Here is a 20,402-nt window from a genome sequence, read left to right as displayed (position 1 = left end):
TTCACCCTGGAGAGGTCGCCAGTCCATTGCAGGGCAATATTCATCAACGTTTTACATAACTTTCCTTTTTTTATTCCAATGTTATTGACAGAGATCCTAAACAATTTAAGATTTTCTTTTTGAACCTGGTCTAAGTGGGATAGGAGCACCTCCTTTGGCTCTCAATTATTAGTACATATGCTCAGGCTCTGAGGGGTCTTTGTACAGCTCTGCTGCCTGTTTGTGCAGCTGTGGTCCTTTCTGGCGCAGTAATACACAGCAGAGTCTTCAGGCTGCATATTCTGTCCATTTAAGGTCACCGTTTTACTGGAGCCATCTAAAGTGATGCTGAACTTGTTATTTAGTGAATCTTTGTACAGTGTGATATGTCCAATTCCAGATCCACCAATCCACTCCAGTCCTTTCCCAACAGTCTGTCTGATCCAAACTGTCCAGTAGGTGCTGATAGAATAAGAGACCTGACAGCTGATGGTCAGATGTTGACCTGGCTGAACAGTCACAGAGGCTGGCTGTGTCAGCTGTTCACACTTCACACCTGTGGAAGAGGAATAAACATGATGGATCTTATTATCAGAAAAGAAAACAGTCAGTGTGAAGTGATCATACTGTCAGTGGATCTGCCTCGGTGAGACTTACAGAAACCAGCAACCAACAGCAGCAGAGCTACAGCGAACATGTTGGTGTTGAAGATGATCTGATCTCTTCTTCTTCAACTGACAGCATGAATGCAAGCCTTTAAACCCTCTATTTGATTTGCATAAAGACAGACAAGCCTCCTGGTATTTTTTGAGAACATCCAGTGATATGTCTTAATTTAAAAAGTTAACACTGAATTTATTTGTATTATGTTTTCTTATTTAAACGAAATTAACAAACTCTATATTTAAAAAAAGAAAGAAAGCCACATCTTATAGGATTATTATCACATAATTATCATAAGATTACTGTGATTACTGAGTTATTTTTAAGATTATTCTCTTACACAGTTTTGTACTACCTGCTGATTAATAATTTTTTCTCTATTAATCCATATGACCTCTGTCATTAAAAAACTATAATCTGAAGTATAGGAGGTGAAAGGTCATCCTTATGAAGAGGGTCAGTAGCCTTTCAATAAGAGTTGTGTTCTGAGTAGACCACCATGTTGATTTTTGTTGTGTTTAGTGAAGAAGGATTTTAAGGTGTTCTTGTAAGCCTAAACCTGTAACATTAACACTGAACATGTCAAAATCAACAGATGTTTGGACTTGTGTTTGCCTTTTGATAATTTCCTTGTTGATATATGCTTTGGGTCCTGCTTTATTCAGTTCATTTCTCTGTGTTCATTATTGTTTGTAAGGTGTTTTTATATTAGTTTATTTTCTCATGTTTCCCTTATGTTATCATTGTTCCCCGCTGGATCCTTCCATAGTTTCTGCTCTGTATTCAGTTGTTGCCATGCCTGTGATTTTTCTGTTTTACTCCCTGTTTTTCTGCCCAAACTTCAGAATGGTTTATAAGGCACAGAAAATGTTTAGGTCTAAAACTTCTCAAAGTCATTTCTCCAGTGTGAACCTTCTCGACTCCTCATATCATCAGAAATGTGTGTATCTCAATATTTGCTGTGACAAACATAAATGGTGTTAGTGCGCCCCCTGTGGAGGGTTCATTTTTAAACTTTTCATACACTGCAGAGTTTTTGTTCAGTGTTTCTGCTTTCTGTGTCACTGTGGCTCTCGAGCACAATAATAAACAGCAGAATCCTGAGCTGTCAGACTGTTCATCTGCAGATACACCTGACTTCTGCTGTTGTCTCTGGAGATGGTGAACCGGTTTCTCACTGAGTCAGAGTAGTAGGTGCCACTACTGTCTGACCAGATTACAGCAATCCACTCCAGTCCTTTTCCAGTTGCTTGTCTGATCCAAGCTATGTGAGGAGTGCTACTAAACCCAGAATATGTGCAGGTCAGTCTGTGGGATTCTCCAGGCCTTTTAACCACTGGTTCAGACTCAGTCAATGTTTGACCATCAGTACCTGCAGACATACAGATCATCAGGTTCTGAACTATAATCATTGTGTATTTATGACTAAAGAGGTTCCTTTAAGGACCCTTTGTTCTTACCTGTCCAGTTAACTGTCAGGATGAGAAAAGCAATCATAACCTGATGAGGTCTGATCATTGTAGCAGCCATTTGTCTCTGCTCAGTCTGCAGTGTGTTTGTCTCTGATTTACTGCAGGTCTTTAACTCTATCACAGACATGTAAAGGTGGAAGCAGAACAAGTTTTGCATCAACTCCTCCCCCTGGAAAAGAAACTGAACTCAGCTTGATTTAATTTAGAGATTTGTCTATCATAATTGTCTATTTTTGGACATATTGATGGTTTAAGAAAATGTTCTGTTTCAGTTAATTTATCATTACTTTTGTTTAAAGTTCTAAACATTTAAAACCAAATAATGACAAATCTTATGAGTGTCTGCACTAATCATGTTAGAGGAGACCATTTTAGAAATAATGTCAATGTGTCTCTACATGCTCATCCGGGAGGAGGGATGCTGCAAGACACTGACTGGATGCAATCTACTGGGTTTCCTTAGACAGAAAAACGTTTTATCCAATTTGAATAAATGACTGAATCTGACTGCACTGTTCAATGATTAGGATTAATTGGAATGTATGTACCTGACTTTTGTGAAGTGCCTTGAGACAACATGTGTTGTGAATTGGCGCTATATAAATAAAACTGAATTGAATTGAAGCAGATGTGGCTACAAACTTTATTGTAATCTTTTTATTATTCATTATTATTTGTTACATAAAAAGTCAGAAACTTGTTTAGATCTAATAAATAAAACAGTTGACACGCTCTTTGTAGAAGTGGGTAAACATTTTTTTTTTTTGCCAAACCACAAGTTGAACAGAAGCCTGAAGAACAGGAAATGACAAATATTAATATGAGCTGTTTCTTTGTGTTAGGAGCCCTCTGAATTAATGTTTGTAATCATATTTAGAAATGTTGGTTTATTTTAATGTTCTATCTTTCTATTCAAAATCACTTTAAACTTTTAACAACATTATTTGAAAACATTTATCAAGCTCTTAGAAGTGGGAAACCCATCTTGGTTTCAGTCTGAAAATCTAATTGATATGAGCTGGTGATTTGTTTTGAAGATCTCTGAGGTTTTATTCTTATTTATTATATGTTTATTCAATGAAATTGTGAAAAGATTTTAAAATTTTCCAGGTATATTTAATGATATGACACAATATGAAGTGTCTATCGCAATTTTTTTGTCTCTTTTTGACATTTTCGTTTAATACATTTATGTCAGGGATAAACTTTGCATACCTTTTTAGTTTGCCATTTATCCTGTATATGTTCCATCCTTCGCCCACCCAACCAATCCACCCCAGTCCTTTTCCAGCAGGCTGTCTGATCCAAGCTCTTGGGTAGAGAGAATAAGAGACTTGACAGCTGATGGTCAGATGTTGACCTGGCTGCAGAGTTACAGAGGTTGGTTGTTTCAGCTGTTCACACTTTACATCTGTAGAGACAGAGAATGTAAAAAGAGTAAAAACAGTAAACAGACTAATGTGATAATACTGTACATATTTCTCTCTCAGTGAGACTCACAGGATCCAGCAGCAGCAGCAGAGCTACAGATATCATGTTGGTGTTGAAGGTGATGGTGGGAGTTTCTCTTCTTCTGCTGCTGAATGCATGAAATCAAGTCTTTAAACCTGAATGTTCCAATTGCATAATGACAAAGCAGCCTGATAATATATTTTTCTGTGTTGAAACAAACAGCCATAATAGCCAGTATTTCTGAATGTATAGTGCTAACATTAAAACGATTCTGTGCTTTTGAAGGACAGAAAAAATACATTCTATTGACCTCTTTTCTGTGTACACCACTGATTTTGATCATATTTTGTAACCACATATAAATTTAAGGTCATTAAATGACTTCAACGTCTGTCTTTCTGCCTCACTTTCACTCTTTCTACAGAAATGAAAAATAATAAAAGCGCATTCGGTATCATAGCGACTGAGAATTAGAAGTTACCTGTTAATAAGAAAATGAATCCTTGTCTTGTTTTAATCATGTCATAAAAAACGTACCGTTTATACTGCTGTCCGATCCTGGGAGAATATATTGACATATTTTTTGTGATGGGTCTTTGCCAAAGAGAGGTTCAGGACTATAGAGAGTTGTGATAGATAATGACAAATCTTATGAGTGTCTGCAATTATTATGTCACAGGAGACCATATTAGAAATACTGTGAACACGAAGCAGAGGTGGCTAAAAAATGCAGATTGTTTTTAAATTCAGGTTTATTTTGTTACTTAAAGCAACTCCGAAACTTGCTTTGATCAAAATAATCCAGTTGCCAAAGTCTTTGTGGAAGTGGCTAAACAACATTTCTTTCTGTTAAACCACAAAATGAACAGAAGCCTGAAAAACAGGAGATGACAAATATTAATTTCAGCAGTTTCTTTGTTTTGAAAGATGTCTGAATTTCATTTATTTTAATGCTATTTTTTCACGCATAAAACAACTTCCAATTTTTAACGGTGTTAATGAAACTTGTGATCTAAATAATAAACTTTTGAAAGCTCATTGTAGAAGTGAGAAAACCACATCATGAATAAAAACCTGATTGATATGAGCTGTTGCATTGTTTTGGAGCCCTCTGGGTTTTTATTCTGGTTAATTACATGTTTGTTTAATAAAACTGTGAAAAGATTTTAAAATTTGTCAGGTATATTTCAGAATATGATTTTTTTTTTATTTGAAAGGTTTTGTTTGTTTTTGTTATTTCAGGTATATATCAACATATCAGGGATAAACTTTGTATACCTTTTATTTTTCAATTTAGCCAAACATAAAACTGGTTCAAGAGCGCCTCCTCTGGTGATTTTATATTACATCTGTTCTGAGGGGTTTTTGTATAGCTCTGCTGCTTGTTTGTGTCACTGTGGCTCTCTGGCACAGTAATAAACAGCAGAGTCTTCAGGCTGCATATTCTGTCCATTCAGAGTCACTGTTTTGCTGGAGGTGTCTAAGTCAATACTGAACTTGTTCTTCAGGGAGTCTTTGTAGTATGAGTTTCCAGTATATTTCATCCCAATCCACTCCAGTCCTTTCCCAGCAGCCTGTCTGATCCAAGCTGTCCAGTAGCTGCTCATATCATAAGAGACCTGACATCTGATGGTCAGACGTTGACCTGGTGATTTTAAAAAATTGTATAGTGTTATATTATATTAAAGCATCTTTACGTAGCAAGCCGCTTCCAACATCAGGAAAACCAAAGCCTATATTTGGACAGTTTGATTTTTAATAGTAAAAGCAACATCTAACTGACTGTAATGTCTATGTTATCTTTGTAAAACGAAAGACTAAAAAGTGGTTCATTTATAAAATGGTCTAAATTCATTAGTGGTCTCAAAGTGCCTCCTCTGGTGTTTTACTGCTAATGCAAGTGTTCAGGTTCTGAGGGGTTTTTGTACAGCTCTGCTGTTTGTTTTTGTCACTGTGGGCGCTCTGGCACAGTAATACACAGCAGAGTCTTCAGGCTGCACGTTCTGTCCGTTCAGAGTCACTGTGTTACTGGAAGAGTCTACGTCGATACTGAACTTGTTCTTCAGTGAATCTTTGTACAGTGAGTTTCCATCACTATCATTCACCCCAATCCATTCCAGTCCTTTCCCAGCAGCCTGTCTAATCCAAGCTGTCCAGTAGCTCAGATCATAAGAAACCTGACATCTGATAGTTAGACGTTGACCTGGTTGCACAGTCATAGAGGCTGGCTGTGTCAGCTGTTCACACTTCACATCTTAAAAGATAAAATAGAGTGTATTAATTTAAAACACTGTTAACAGTTTGAATGGTTTAACCTCAGTTTTCCAGTGAGACTCACAGGATCCAGCCGCCAGCAGCAGCAACAGAGCTACAGAGAACATGTTGGAGTTGAAGATGATCTGATGGGAGTTTCTCTTCTTCTGCAGCTGACAGCATCAGATCAAGTATTTAATCTGGAAATGCCTTGTTTGCATAATGACAGCCCCCCACCTGTCAGTATTTTTGACCAGATATTGTAGGAAGTTTTTTTTTTTTTTTAACCAGCATGCAACAACACTTATACTGAATTTACAATGTTAATGTTAGATCATTATTTTCCATTCTTTGAACTGATTTATTGTTTATTTTATTGTGTTCAATATTCATATAGTCATGAATGACATTCATCTTGGTATATTAAATATTACCATATGGTGGATATAACAATTTACACAATTACAAACAGATTTTTATAATGTAAAAATAAGACAATGAAAAATTATGATTTATAAATTTTTTACTTTTAATGCAACATCAATTTTGTATAAATCCTTACAGGGAATATTGTACCTTTTCGCAATGTCTTGACCTGTAGCTACAATATTCTCTGTGCAGCTGAGCTACCTCTCTGTTATTACATTTAAATTTTGCAAGTGGAACTGGTGCAAGTTTACAATTTAATGAACATTGAGGAGTTTATAAAGCATGAAATAGTAAAACTAAACTCTTTAAAAGTTACTTTCATTATTTATTCTTCAAAATGAAGAAAAAATATTTTGCTGATCACTGCTAACTTACTAAATGAGTTTAAAGAAAATCTGCTGGTTGGAAAGTTTTTATAATGATGCACAGTTACAGGCCAAAGGTATCTGTTAGGGGAAAAATGTAAATATCTGTAGCAACTCGGGTTCTATGACGCAGTGAAAACAATTATGAAGTTGTTGAGGCATTACTGAGAAATGATGTTCCTCCATTGCTGAAAACATTAGATGGAAACTGGTCAAGAAGGCAGCAGAAGGCCAGCAGCAACATTTAGTTTTTTGTTGTTGTTTGTTTATTTTTTTAACATCTAGACTCAACTTCTTAATGACAGTATTTATGCTGTACGGCCAGATGTTATTTGAATAAATGAAAGAAAAACAAGAAAACTGACAGATCTACATGCAATAATCAGTTGAATGTGGTGTATTAAGAAGCCTAAACTGTAAATTAACTTCTGAATACATAATCTGCTGCATGTAGTAATCGTACACTTTGAATGTAAGGTAAAAACCTAATGGCACTAAAATATGAAATGTCAGAAACAATCAGTTTAAATATGTATGGACTGTATACCAGTTCATTAATTACAGTAGAAAATATTTTAAAAAACTACCAGGTTCTGATTTTGTTGATATTCATCAAAGTCAGTCATACAGTCAGTCAGTCAGTCAGTCATTTTCTATTCCACTTCTTCCATAGTGGGTCATGGGAAAGCTGGTGCCTATCTCCAGCAGTCTATGGACAAGAGGCAGGGTTCACCCTGGAGAGGTCGCCAGTCCATTGCAGGGCAATATTCATCAACGTTTTACATAACTTTCCTTTTTTTATTCCAATGTTATTGACAGAGATCCTAAACAATTTAAGATTTTCTTTTTGAACCTGGTCTAAGTGGGATAGGAGCACCTCCTTTGGCTCTCAATTATTAGTACATATGCTCAGGCTCTGAGGGGTCTTTGTACAGTTCTGCTGCCTGTTTGTGCAGCTGTGGTCCTTTCTGGCGCAGTAATACACAGCAGAGTCTTCAGGTTGCATATTCTGTCCATTTAAGGTCACCGTTTTACTGGAGCCATCTAAAGTGATGCTGAACTTGTTATTTAGTGAATCTTTGTACAGTGTGATATGTCCAATTCCAGATCCACCAATCAACTCCAGTCCTTTCCCAACAGTCTGTCTGATCCAAACTGTCCAGTAGGTGCTGATAGAATAAGAGACCTGACAGCTGATGGTCAGATGTTGACCTGGCTGAACAGTCACAGAGGCTGGCTGTGTCAGCTGTTCACACTTCACACCTGTGGAAGAGGAATAAACATGATGGATCTTATTATCAGAAAAGAAAACAGTCAGTGTGAAGTGATCATACTGTCAGTGGATCTGCCTCGGTGAGACTTACAGAAACCAGCAACCAACAGCAGCAGAGCTACAGCGAACATGTTGGTGTTGAAGATGATCTGAACTCTTCTTCTTCAACTGACAGCATGAATGCAAGCCTTTAAACCCTCTATTTGATTTGCATAAAGACAGACAAGCCTCCTGGTATTTTTTGAGAACATCCAGTGATATGTCTTAATTTAAAAAGTTAACACTGAATTTATTTGTATTATGTTTTCTTATTTAAACGAAATTAACAAACTCTATATTTAAAAAAAGAAAGAAAGCCACATCTTATAGGATTATTATCACATAATTATCATAAGATTACTGTGATTACTGAGTTATTTTTAAGATTATTCTCTTACACAGTTTTGTACTACCTGCTGATTAATAATTTTTTCTCTATTAATCCATATGACCTCTGTCATTAAAAAACTATAATCTGAAGTATAGGAGGTGAAAGGTCATCCTTATGAAGAGGGTCAGTAGCCTTTCAATCAGTTGTGTTCTGAGTAGACCACCATGTTGATTTTTGTTGTGTTTAGTGAAGAAGGATTTTAAGGTGTTCTTGTAAGCCTAAACCTGTAACATTAACACTGAACATGTCAAAATCAACAGATGTTTGGACTTGTGTTTGCCTTTTGATAATTTCCTTGTTGATATATGCTTTGGGTCCTGCTTTATTCAGTTCATTTCTCTGTGTTCATTATTGTTTGTAAGGTGTTTTTATATTAGTTTATTTTCTCATGTTTCCCTTATGTTATCATTGTTCCCCGCTGGATCCTTCCATAGTTTCTGCTCTGTATTCAGTTGTTGCCATGCCTGTGATTTTTCTGTTTTACTCCCTGTTTTTCTGCCCAAACTTCAGAATGGTTTATAAGGCACAGAAAATGTTTAGGTCTAAAACTTCTCAAAGTCATTTCTCCAGTGTGAACCTTCTCGACTCCTCATATCATCAGAAATGTGTGTATCTCAATATTTGCTGTGACAAACATAAATGGTGTTAGTGCGCCCCCTGTGGAGGGTTCATTTTTAAACTATTCATGCACTGCAGAGTTTTTGTTCAGTGTTTCTGCTTTCTGTGTCACTGTGGATCTCGAGCACAATAATAAACAGCAGAATCCTGAGCTGTCAGACTGTTCATCTGCAGATACACCTGACTTCTGCTGTTGTCTCTGGAGATGGTGAACCGGTTTCTCACTGAGTCAGAGTAGTAGATGCTGCCACTGCCACTGCTGATATAAGCAATCCACTCCAGTCCTTTTCCAGCTGCCTGTCTGATCCAAGCTATGTCAGGAGTACCAAGCCCAGAATATGTGCAGGTCAGTCTGTGGGATTCTCCAGGTCTTTTAACCACTGGTTCAGACTCAGTCAGTGTTTGACCATCAGTACCTGCAGACATACAGATCATCAGGTTCTGAACTATAATCATTGTGTATTTATGACTAAAGAGGTTCCTTTAAGGACCCTTTGTTCTTACCTGTCCAGTTAACTGTCAGGATGAGAAAAGCAATCATAACCTGATGAGGTCTGATCATTGTAGCAGCCATTTGTCTCTGCTCAGTCTGCAGTGTGTTTGTCTCTGATTTACTGCAGGTCTTTAACTCTATCACAGACATGTAAAGGTGGAAGCAGAACAAGTTTTGCATCAACTCCTCCCCCTGGAAAAGAAACTGAACTCAGCTTGATTTAATTTAGAGATTTGTCTATCATAATTGTCTATTTTTGGACATATTGATGGTTTAAGAAAATGTTCTGTTTCAGTTAATTTATCATTACTTTTGTTTAAAGTTCTAAACATTTAAAACCAAATAATGACAAATCTTATGAGTGTCTGCACTAATCATGTTAGAGGAGACCATTTTAGAAATAATGTCAATGTGTCTCTACATGCTCATCCGGGAGGAGGGAATGCTGCAAGACACTGACTGGATGCAATCTACTGGGTTTCCTTAGACAGAAAAACGTTTTATCCAATTTGAATAAATGACTGAATCTGACTGCACTGTTCAATGATTAGGATTAATTGGAATGTATGGACCTGACTTTTGTGAAGTGCCTTGAGACAACATGTGTTGTGAATTGGCGCTATATAAATAAAACTGAATTGAATTGAAGCAGATGTGGCTACAAACTTTATTGTAATCTTTTTATTATTCATTATTATTTTGTTACATAAAAAAGTCAGAAACTTGTTTAGATCTAATAAATAAAACAGTTGACACGCTCTTTGTAGAAGTGGGTAAACATTTTTTTTTTTTGCCAAACCACAAGTTGAACAGAAGCCTGAAGAACAGGAAATGACAAATATTAATATGAGCTGTTTCTTTGTGTTAGGAGCCCTCTGAATTAAGTACTTTGGACCACTGAGCAACAGTCCAGTGCTGCTTCTCTGTAGCCCAGGTCTGGGGAATGCGGCACCTGTAGCCCATTTCCTGCACACGCCTGTGCACGGTGGCTCTGGATGTTTTTACTCCAGACTCAGTCCACTGCTTCTGCAGGTCCCCAAAGGTCTGGAATCAGCCCTTCTCCACAATCTTCCTCAGGGTCCGGTCACCTCTTCTCGTTGTGCAGCGTTTTCTGCCACACTTTTTCCTTCCCACAGACTTCCCACTGAGGTGCCTTGATACAGCACTCTGGGAACAGCCTATTCGTTCAGAAATTTCTTTCTGTTTCTTACCCTCTTGCTTGAGGGTGTCAATAGTGGCCTTCTGGACAGCAGTCAGGTCGGCCATGATTGGGGTTTTGAGTGATGAACCAGGCTGGGAGTTTTAAAGGCCCCAGGAATCTTTTGCAGGTGTTTAGAGTTAACTCGTTGATTCAGATGATTAGGTTCATAGCTCGTTTAGAGACCCTTTTAATGATATGCTAATTTTGTGAGATAGGAATTTTGGGTTTTCATGAGCTGTATGCCAAAATCATCCGTATTAAGACAATAAAAGACCTGAAATATTTCAGTTAGTGTGCAATGAATCTAAAATATATGAATGTTAAATTTTCATCATGACATTATGGAAAATAATTAACTTTATCACAATATGCTAATTTTTTTAGAAGGACCTGTAGATCCACCAGGCCTGATGCTGAAAGTGTATTTGCAATGAAACTGTAAAAGGAAGAACTTATGTACTTAATTTACTTTAAAGTTATAACATATTTCAGAGATAAGGTTAGGGTTAGGGTCATATGAAAAAATGGGATGACATAAATTTACAGTACTTTTTTTTTTAAGAAAGTACACATTTCTAAAAAAAAAACCAAACAAACGTTGTTTTATAAAATAAAATTTAACTATATTTTTGTCACCGCGGGAAACAACGTCCAATGGTAATTATTGAAGTATCTCCTCATCAAGTATATAGGCTGTTCTGATGTCATTATTTGGAAAGGTGGAATAGAAACAGAAGCTTTTGACTATCTCTGTGTTGTTGTTCTTGTTTTTGGTGCTGATTAGTTATTTTTTTAAGCTCTAAAGCAAATACATAATTGTTCACCATGTGGTAGTGCTTATCTATTCAACAATGAGCATCAAAAAGTTTTAAACCCGGTTTGAACATCAGTCCTTTCTAAAAATACAGTGCTCCAAATTTGTATCTTTGAGATGATGATGAAAATTTGCTGTGAAAATACAGAAATTCTGGTAATAAATAAGCAGTTCAGATTCATTGAACCATAAGTTGTTTCTATGTTAGTGTCAATATATTGGAGTGTCATTAGGTGACAATAACAGTACCAAAGAAAATGCCCATATTAAACAATCCATTCATTCTGGATTAAACAATGAGCTTTATGTCATGTTTGCAATGTTTCTTTTGAGAATATGAACATTGCAGTGCTGTCCCTTTCAAAATAGTCTCAATTCATTTGTGGTCTAAAAGCCCCTCCTCCGGTTGATGAGTAATAATGCATGTTTTCAGGCTCTGAGAGGGTTTTTTTCATCTCTGCAGCTGTTTTTGTCACTGTGGCGTCTCGCGCAGTAATACAGAGCAGAGTCTTCAGGCTGCAGATTCTGTCCATTCAGAGTCACTGTTTTACTGGAAGAAACAAAGCTGATGCTGAACTTGTTCTTTAGTGAATCTTTATAGTCAGTCAGTCATTTTCTACCGCTTATTCCATAGTGGGTCGCAGGGAAGCTGGTGCCTATCTCCAGCAGTCTATGGGCGAGAGGCAGGGTACACCCTGGACAGGTCGCCAGTCCATCACAGGGCAACACACAAACAACCATGAACACACTCATTCATACACCTAAGGGCAATTTAGAGAGACCAGTTAACCTAACAGGCATGTCTTTGGACTGTGGGAGGAAGCCAGAGTAACTGGTGAGAACCCACGCATGCACAGGGAGAACATGCAAACTCCATGCAGAAAGATCCCTGGCCGGGAATTGAACCCAGGACCTTCTTGCTGCAAGGCAACTGCGCCACCGTGCAGCCCGAATCTTTATAGTATTCAATTCAATTCAATTCAAAAATACTTTATTAACCCCAAAGGGAAAATAGATGTTGTTATAGCTCATATTATGAAGGTTTCCTCAAAGAGCCGTTGTAGATGCTGATGGCTGTGGGCAGGAAGGATCTCCTGTAGCGCTTCGTCTTACAGCAGATCTGAAGAAGCCTCTGACTGAAGACACTCTGTTGTTGTAGGACAGTCTCATGAAGAGGATGCTCAGGGTTCTCCATAATGTTCTTCATTTTATGAAGAATCCTTCTTTCCACAATGATTTCCAGAGGTTCCACAGGAGTCCCCAGAACAGAGACAGCTTTCAGCTTGTTGAGCTTTTTTAAGTCCCTGGCTCTGATGCTGCTTCCCCAGCAGATGATGGTAGAAGAGATCACACTCTCCACAACAGACTTATAGAAGATATGCAGCATCTTGCTGCAAACACCAAAGGACCTAAGCTTCCTCAAGAAGTACAATCTGCTCTGTCCCTTCTTGTAGATGGCTTCACAGTTGCATCTCCACTCTAGTCTGTTGTCCAGGTGAACACCGAGGTATTTATACTCCTCCACCACCTCCACTTCTTCTCCCATGATAGAAATAGTTTTTGACTTATTCCTGTTTCTCTTAAAATCTACAATCATCTCCTTTGTTTTAGTCACGTTCAAAATGAGATGATTGTTTCCACACCATGCCACAAAGTGGTCCACCACCTTCCTGTACTCAGCTTCTTGTCCATCTCTGATCCACCCCACGACTGCAGAATCATCCGAGTATTTCTGCAGATGACAGGAGTCTGTCTTGTACTGGAAGTCTGAGGTGTACAGAGTGAAAAGGAATGGTGAGAGTACAGTCCCCTGTGGTGCTCCTGTGCTGCTGACCACCTGGTTAGACTCATAACCCTTCAGTCTCACAAACTGTGGTCTGTTTGTCAGGTAATCTTTGATCCAGGAGATTGTTGAGGCCTCCACCTGAGTCTTTTGGAGTTTCTGACAGAGCAAATCAGGTTGGATTGTGTTAAACGCACTGGAGAAATCAAAGAACATGATCCTCACAGTGCTACTGGCTTTGTCCAGATGACAGTGGGTTTGTTGAAGCAGGTGTATGATGTGTTCCATCCTTGACCAATCCACTCCAGTCCTTTCCCAGCAGGCTGTCTGATCCAAGCTGTTCACACTTTACATCTGTAGAAAGAGAAAATGTATAGCAGAATGAGAATAGTAAACAAACAGTTTTGTGTGATGATACTGTAAATATTTCTATGAGACTCACAGGATCCAGCAGCCAACAGCAGCAGCAGAGCTACAGAGAACATGGTGGTGCTGAAGGTGATCTGGTGGGAGTTTCTCTTCTTCTGCAGCCACTGAACCATTTATAGTTGACTGCCTGGAGGTTCACTTTGAACATAGGGAGGGACAAAGATTAATACTCTGGCCAATCAGAAGCACAGAAACAGGTTTTTCTGTTAATATCAATCATCGTGAATACTGAAGTCATAATTTTAAAGAATCATAGTAAATTTACTCAGTGTTTTTTCTTCCAACACTATTGCCAGCTGTAGCTAAGGGCTCCATAAAATGTGAGTTTCTAGAATCCTGTTAACTACAGGTTCAAGTTAAATTTTTGTGATTAGTCTCTGAATTACATTAAATGTAAAAGAAAAGCTGGATTTGGGTTTGATACTAATTTGTCCCTTCCTGCTGTCATCAAAAACTGTATTTCCTGATATACAACAAATGTGAAAACTTTACTATTTTTTTATTATATCCACAAAATCCAATATAGAACATTAACTGTAACTATCCATCTATTGTTTGTACCAGCTCATCCATGCAGGGTCGAGGAGGGATGATGATTATCTCCAGTTGTCACTCGGCGAGAGGCAGAAACACCCTGAGCGGTACACCCTGATGGGTTCAAATCCCAGCCAGGGATCTGTATGCAAGAGCTTTTAATATTTTTCCCTCACACTTTCAGGTAAATTTGTCACTCTAAAAAGGTGCCTTTAGCTGTGAGAGTGTGTGTGTGTTTATGGTTGTTTGTCCTGTGTGTCTCTGTGTAGCCCTGTGATGGATGGCGACCTGTCCAGGGTGTCATTTTGCACAATGACTGCAGAAGATAGATAAGGCGGTAAAGACGATGGATGAACAGAGCATCTGATCTCTCTGCTCTGCCTAAAATGCATTCTGAGACAAAGCAAAGTTAAGCTTAACCTTAGAATAAGTGACTTATATGTTCCTTAAATTGAATGCAGTGTTGTTTAATGATCTACACACACAAGCAGAATGATCTGAATCCAGTTTGACCCACAAAATAAAGACCAGAAACCTTAAAGAGAGGATCATTACAGATGGACAGAAGAAATGACAGACATTTTATGTTTGGTAAAAAAAAAAAAAAGAATATATATATATATATATATATATATATATTAATTTTTTTAAGGTAAATTTTGTCTATTTCTTTCTTTAACTACTTTGATATTACCTACATGAAATACATGCAAGACATTGTATTTAGTTTTAATTTTACACCTGTCAGAAAAACCTAAGAATATTTCAGTCGTTTCATGTCTCCCCATCTGGTCCCTTAATTTGGCTTTTCTAAAATTTCATGAAACTTAATTAAATGGTTCTGTTATTATAACTCTGTTAATAATAACAGAGTTATAATAATAATAATTTTATAAAATATGATGTATAATATAATATTATATATATAATATAATAATAACATAATTCTGTTCATTCAGAATATGTAGTCATTATGTTTCTTTCTTATTAAATAATGAAGAGCTTTTTTTCTTCTGATTATAACAACAATATTATTACATTACTATTTCAAACAAATGTGCTTTCCCAGGCCACAAAGGAATATGAGTTTGAGTTTTTATATCAAAATCATGATCTTAGGTACATCTTTGGTCCATATGCAGAGAAACTTTCTGGAGAAATAAAGAATGTGTAAGTGAATAGTCTTCTTCACTACTTTTGTAGCACTAAAATTTTGTTCTTGCATATTTTATTTAGCTAGAAAAACAATAAAAGAAGAATCTGTGTATTTTTAAAAAGACAACCTTCAGAGACATTAAAGATTTTATACTTTCATCTGATGCATGTATTATTTCTTGAATCCTGATTTAATCTAGTCACTACAATACTGATGAAAAAACTGCTTATAAAAGAAAATATTTTAAAATCTTCTGAAAGGTCTATTAAAGATTTTGGGTCTAAAACGTCTCAAAGTAATTTCTCCAGGGTGAACCTTCTTGATCATCAGAGATGTGTCTACGTCAATATTTGCTGTGTCAAAGATAAATGGTGTTAGTGCTCCCCCTGTGGTGGCTTTCTGTCACAACTCTTCATGCACTGGGGAGTTTTTGTTCATTGTTTCTACTTTCTGTGTCACTGTGGCTCTCGAGCACAATAATAAACAGCAGAATCTTCAGCTGTCAGACTGTTCATCTGCAGATACACCTGACTTCTGCTGTTGTCTCTGGAGATGGTGAACCGGTTTCTCACTGACTGAGCGTAGTAGATGTTTTTACTATCCCAGCTTATAGTTGAGATCCACTCCAGTCCTTTTCCAGTTGCTTGTCTGATCCAAGCTATGTAAGGAGTGCTACTAAACCCAGAATATGTACAGGTCAGTCTGTGGGATTCTCCAGACCTTTTAACCACTGGTTCAGACTCAGTCAGTGTTTGACCATCAGTACCTGCAGACATACAGATCATCAGGTTCTGAACTATAATAATTGTGTATTTATGACTAAAGAGGTTCCTTTAAGGACCAGTTGTTCTTACCTGTCCAGTTAACTGTCAGGATGAGAAAAGCAATCATAACCTGATGAGGTCTGATCATTGTAGCAGCCATTTGTCTCTGCTCAGTCTGCAGTGTGTTTGTCTCTGATTTACTGCAGGTCTTTAACTCTATCACAGACATGTAAAGGTGGAAGCAGAACAAGTTTTACATCAACTCCTCCCCCTGGAAAAGAAACTGAACTCAGCTTGATTTAATTTAGAGATTTCTTTTTTTTTTTTTTTTTTGCCAAACCACAAGTTGAACAGAAGCCTGAAGAACAGGAAATGACAAATATTAATATGAGCTGTTTCTTTGTGTTAGGAGCCCTCTGAATTAATGTTTGTAATCATATTTAGAAATGTTGGTTTATTTTAATGTTCTATCTTTCTATTCAAAATCACTTTAAACTTTTAACAACATTATTTGAAAACATTTATCAAGCTCTTAGAAGTGGGAAACCCATCTTGGTTTGAAGTCTGAAAATCTGATTGATATGAGCTGGTGATTTGTTTTGAAGAACTCTGAGGTTTTATTCTTATTTATTATATGTTTATTCAATGTAATTGTGAAGAGATTTTAAAAATTTCCAGGTATATTTAATGATATGACACAATATGAAGTGTCTATCGCAATTTTTTTGTCTCTTTTTGACATTTCCGTTTAATACATTTATGTCAGGGATAAACTTTGCATACCTTTTTAGTTTGCCATTTATCCTGTATATGTTCCATCCTTCGCCCACCCAACCAATCCACCCCAGTCCTTTTCCAGCAGGCTGTCTGATCCAAGCTCTTGGGTAGAGAGAATAAGAGACTTGACAGCTGATGGTCAGATGTTGACCTGGCTGCAGAGTTACAGAGGTTGGTTGTTTCAGCTCTTCACACTTTACATCTGTAGAGACAGAGAATGTAAAAAGAGTAAAAACAGTAAACAGACTAATGTGATAATACTGTACATATTTCTCTCTCAGTGAGACTCACAGGATCCAGCAGCAGCAGCAGAGCTACAGATATCATGTTGGTGTTGAAGGTGATGGTGGGAGTTTCTCTTCTTCTGCTGCTGAATGCATGAAATCAAGTCTTTAAACCTGAATGTTCCAATTGCATAATGACAAAGCAGCCTGATAATATATTTTTCTGTGTTGAAACAAACAGCCATAATAGCCAGTATTTCTGAATGTATAGTGCTAACATTAAAACGATTCTGTGCTTTTGAACGACAGAAAAAATACATTCTATTGACCTCTTTTCTGTGTACACCATTGATTTTGATCATATTTTGTAACCACATATAAATTTTAAGGTCATTAAATGACTTCAAAGTCTGTCTTTCTGCCTCACTTTCACTCTTTCTACAGAAATGAAAAATAATAAAAGCGCATTCTTTATCATAGCGACTGAGAATTAGAAGTTACCTGTTACTAAGAAAATTAATCCTTGTCTTGTTTTAATCATGTCATAAAAAACGTACCGTTTATACTGCTGTCCGATCCTGGGAGAATATATTGACATATTTTTTGTGATGGGTCTTTGCCAAAGAGAGGTTCAGGACTATCGAGAGTTGTGATAGATAAACTGTTGTGAAAAATATGGAAGTATCACATTTTTCCCAACATAGTTATGTGATTTAAAGGAATAGGTGTAAAAAGCTGCTGGTTAACTTTAAGACATTTTGAATGTAGCTGCATATGGATCTATATTTTTAAATGAATCCATGAAAGCAAAGCCACTGGAGAAACTGTTCATCATTATAACACAAAATTACTGCAAAACATGTCTTACAATTCTTCACTATGGTGGTTAAAAACATAGTTCTTCCTCTAATGGTAATTGATGGAATAAAATTAGTTTAAATTAAAAAAAACTAGGCTTGTTGTGTCCAAAATTTAATTAAAATATGAATAATAAAGAATAATAAAGATTAATTAAACCTCTTTTCTGATCATTTTGTATCCCATCCCACCACTAGTTTTCAGTTATCATTATACAACCATGTACCATTATTTTATGTAATGGCATTTTGAATAAACACTTTTTGTACTTTTAGGTAACACCTTGGAATACACATTTTTCTAGAAGTGACATGAAAAGTGTTAGAAATAGTTTAACTTCTATCATTTCAAAAACAGCGGTCCAAAACATTTTATGAGGAAATATTTTCCTGACATTTAATGGCAGTTAAAAAGAAAAAAAAAATATGGTTCATCTTATCAGCTTATTGAGGACAAATAAATAATTACACAATCTACACATACAGTTTTATGAATGTTCATCAAAGGTTTTGTTAATCTTTGAATAATTCAGTTAATGTTAAAACATATTGTAAAAAATACTTTTTTCAGGGAACCTTTTATAAATCTTTAGTGGTCTTAGAGCACCTCCTCTGGTGGTTTTATATAATCTGTTCAGGCTCTGAGGGGTTTCTGTACAGCGCTGCTGCTTGTTTGTGTCATTGTGGCTCTCTGGCACAGTAATAAACAGCAGAGTCTTCAGGCTGCAGATTCTGTCCATTCAGAGTCACTGTTTTACTGGAAGAGTCTACATCTATGCTGAATTTATTCTTCAGTGAATCTTTGTAGTATGAAGTTCCACCACCATGTTTCATCCCAATCCACTCCAGTCCTTTCCCTGCAGGTTGTCTGATCCAAGCTGTGTAGTAGCTGCCCAGAAAATAAGAGACCTGACATCTGATGATGAGACGTTGACCTGGCTGCAGAGTTACAGAGGCTGGCTGTGTCAGCTGTTCACACTTCACATCTGTGGAAGAAAACATCAAAACAATTATCACAACAATGAACAGTAACTTTAGTGTGATCATGGTGTAAACGTCTCAGTGAGACTCACAGGATCCAGCAGCCAGCAGCAGCAGAGCTACAGAGAACATGTTGGAGTTGAAGATGATCTGATGGGAGTTTCTCTTCTTCTGCAGCTCACAGCATCAGATCAAGTCTTTAAACCACAGCATTGTATTTGCATAATGATAAACAGCCAGTGAGCATTTTGGCCACCTAGTGCAGGGTAATAGCCAGCATGAACGAACAAATGTTTGTGTTAAATTTATCTTTGTGGGAAAAAGGGTCAATATTTTATTTCATTGATTTGATTAATTGGGAACCCGATTAATTTCATCCTTATCTTCCTTCTAAGTTGCATAACACATACAGGTCCTTCTCAAAATATTAGCATATTGTGATAAAGTTCATTATTTTCCATAATGTAATGATGAAAATTTAAAATTCATATATTTTAGATTCATTGCACAATTCATTGCACAATCGGCCCTTCTCCACAATCTTCCTCAGGGTCCGGTCACCTCTTCTCGTTGTGCAGCGTTTTCTGCCACACTTTTTCCTTCCCACAGACTTCCCACTGAGGTGCCTTGATACAGCACTCTGGGAACAGCCTATTCGTTCAGAAATTTCTTTCTGTGTCTTATCCTCTTGAGGGTGTCAATAGTGGCCTTCTGGACAGCAGTCAGGTCGGCAGTCTTACCCATGATTGGGGTTTTGAGTGATGAACCAGGCTGGGAGTTTTAAAGGCCTCAGGAATCTTTTGCAGGTGTTTAGAGTTAACTCGTTGATTCAGATGATTAGGTTCATAGCTCGTTTAGAGACCCTTTTAAGGATATGCTAATTTTGTGAGATAGGAATTTTGGGTTTTCATGAGCTGTATTCCAAAATCATCCATATTAAGACAATAAAAGACCTGAAATATTTCAGTTAGTGTGCAATGAATCTAAAATATATGAATGTTAAATTTTCATCATGACATTATGGAAAATAATGAACTTTATCACAATATGCAAATATTTTTAGAAGGACCTGTATGTATTCATGTAAAAATAGTAAAATCACCCTAATATACACATATTCCAAATATTTTTTAAACTGAGTTTTAATATTCTTTATAAGTTAGTCTGTTTGTTTGATATCTGATTTACAGAATATGTTTAACAATATCTTGAAACTCATCAGGCATGAAGTATTGTCATTTGGAAATTCATTTCTTTATCTCAGCTGTTAGGAAAAAAAGTTAGCACTCAAACATTCAGTGAGTGTCTCACAGATAGTGACATTCTGAATACTTTGTGACTGAGTAGAAAATAACATACACAAACACCTATTTTCAGACTTTTCTAAAATTACTTTCTAAAAATTCCAATAAAGATTATAATTTAATTCACAGTTTTTCACTGTGTATACCACAG

At 36.7% G+C, this 20,402-nt stretch overlaps 2 gene segments (V, D, J or C); both read right to left on the bottom strand.

Moving 5' to 3' along the window:
* Positions 1-161: 161 nt before the first annotated feature.
* LOC124863085 lies at positions 162-694 on the bottom strand. The segment is given in 2 exon segments: positions 162-535; positions 637-694. Coding segments are annotated over 2 exon segments (414 nt in total).
* Positions 695-5,470: 4,776 nt separating this feature from the next.
* Positions 5,471-20,402, bottom strand: part of LOC124863084 — a 30,199-nt gene continuing 15,267 nt past the window's right edge. The window contains 1 exon segment of the V gene segment in view: positions 5,471-5,820. Within this exon segment, the coding sequence occupies positions 5,471-5,820 (350 nt within the window).

Source organism: Girardinichthys multiradiatus, chromosome X (genome assembly GCF_021462225.1).
Source record: "Girardinichthys multiradiatus isolate DD_20200921_A chromosome X, DD_fGirMul_XY1, whole genome shotgun sequence".
NCBI lineage: Eukaryota > Metazoa > Chordata > Actinopteri > Cyprinodontiformes > Goodeidae > Girardinichthys > Girardinichthys multiradiatus.
Note: the sequence above shows the minus strand (reverse complement) of the source record. Positions and strands in the feature narration are given on the sequence as shown.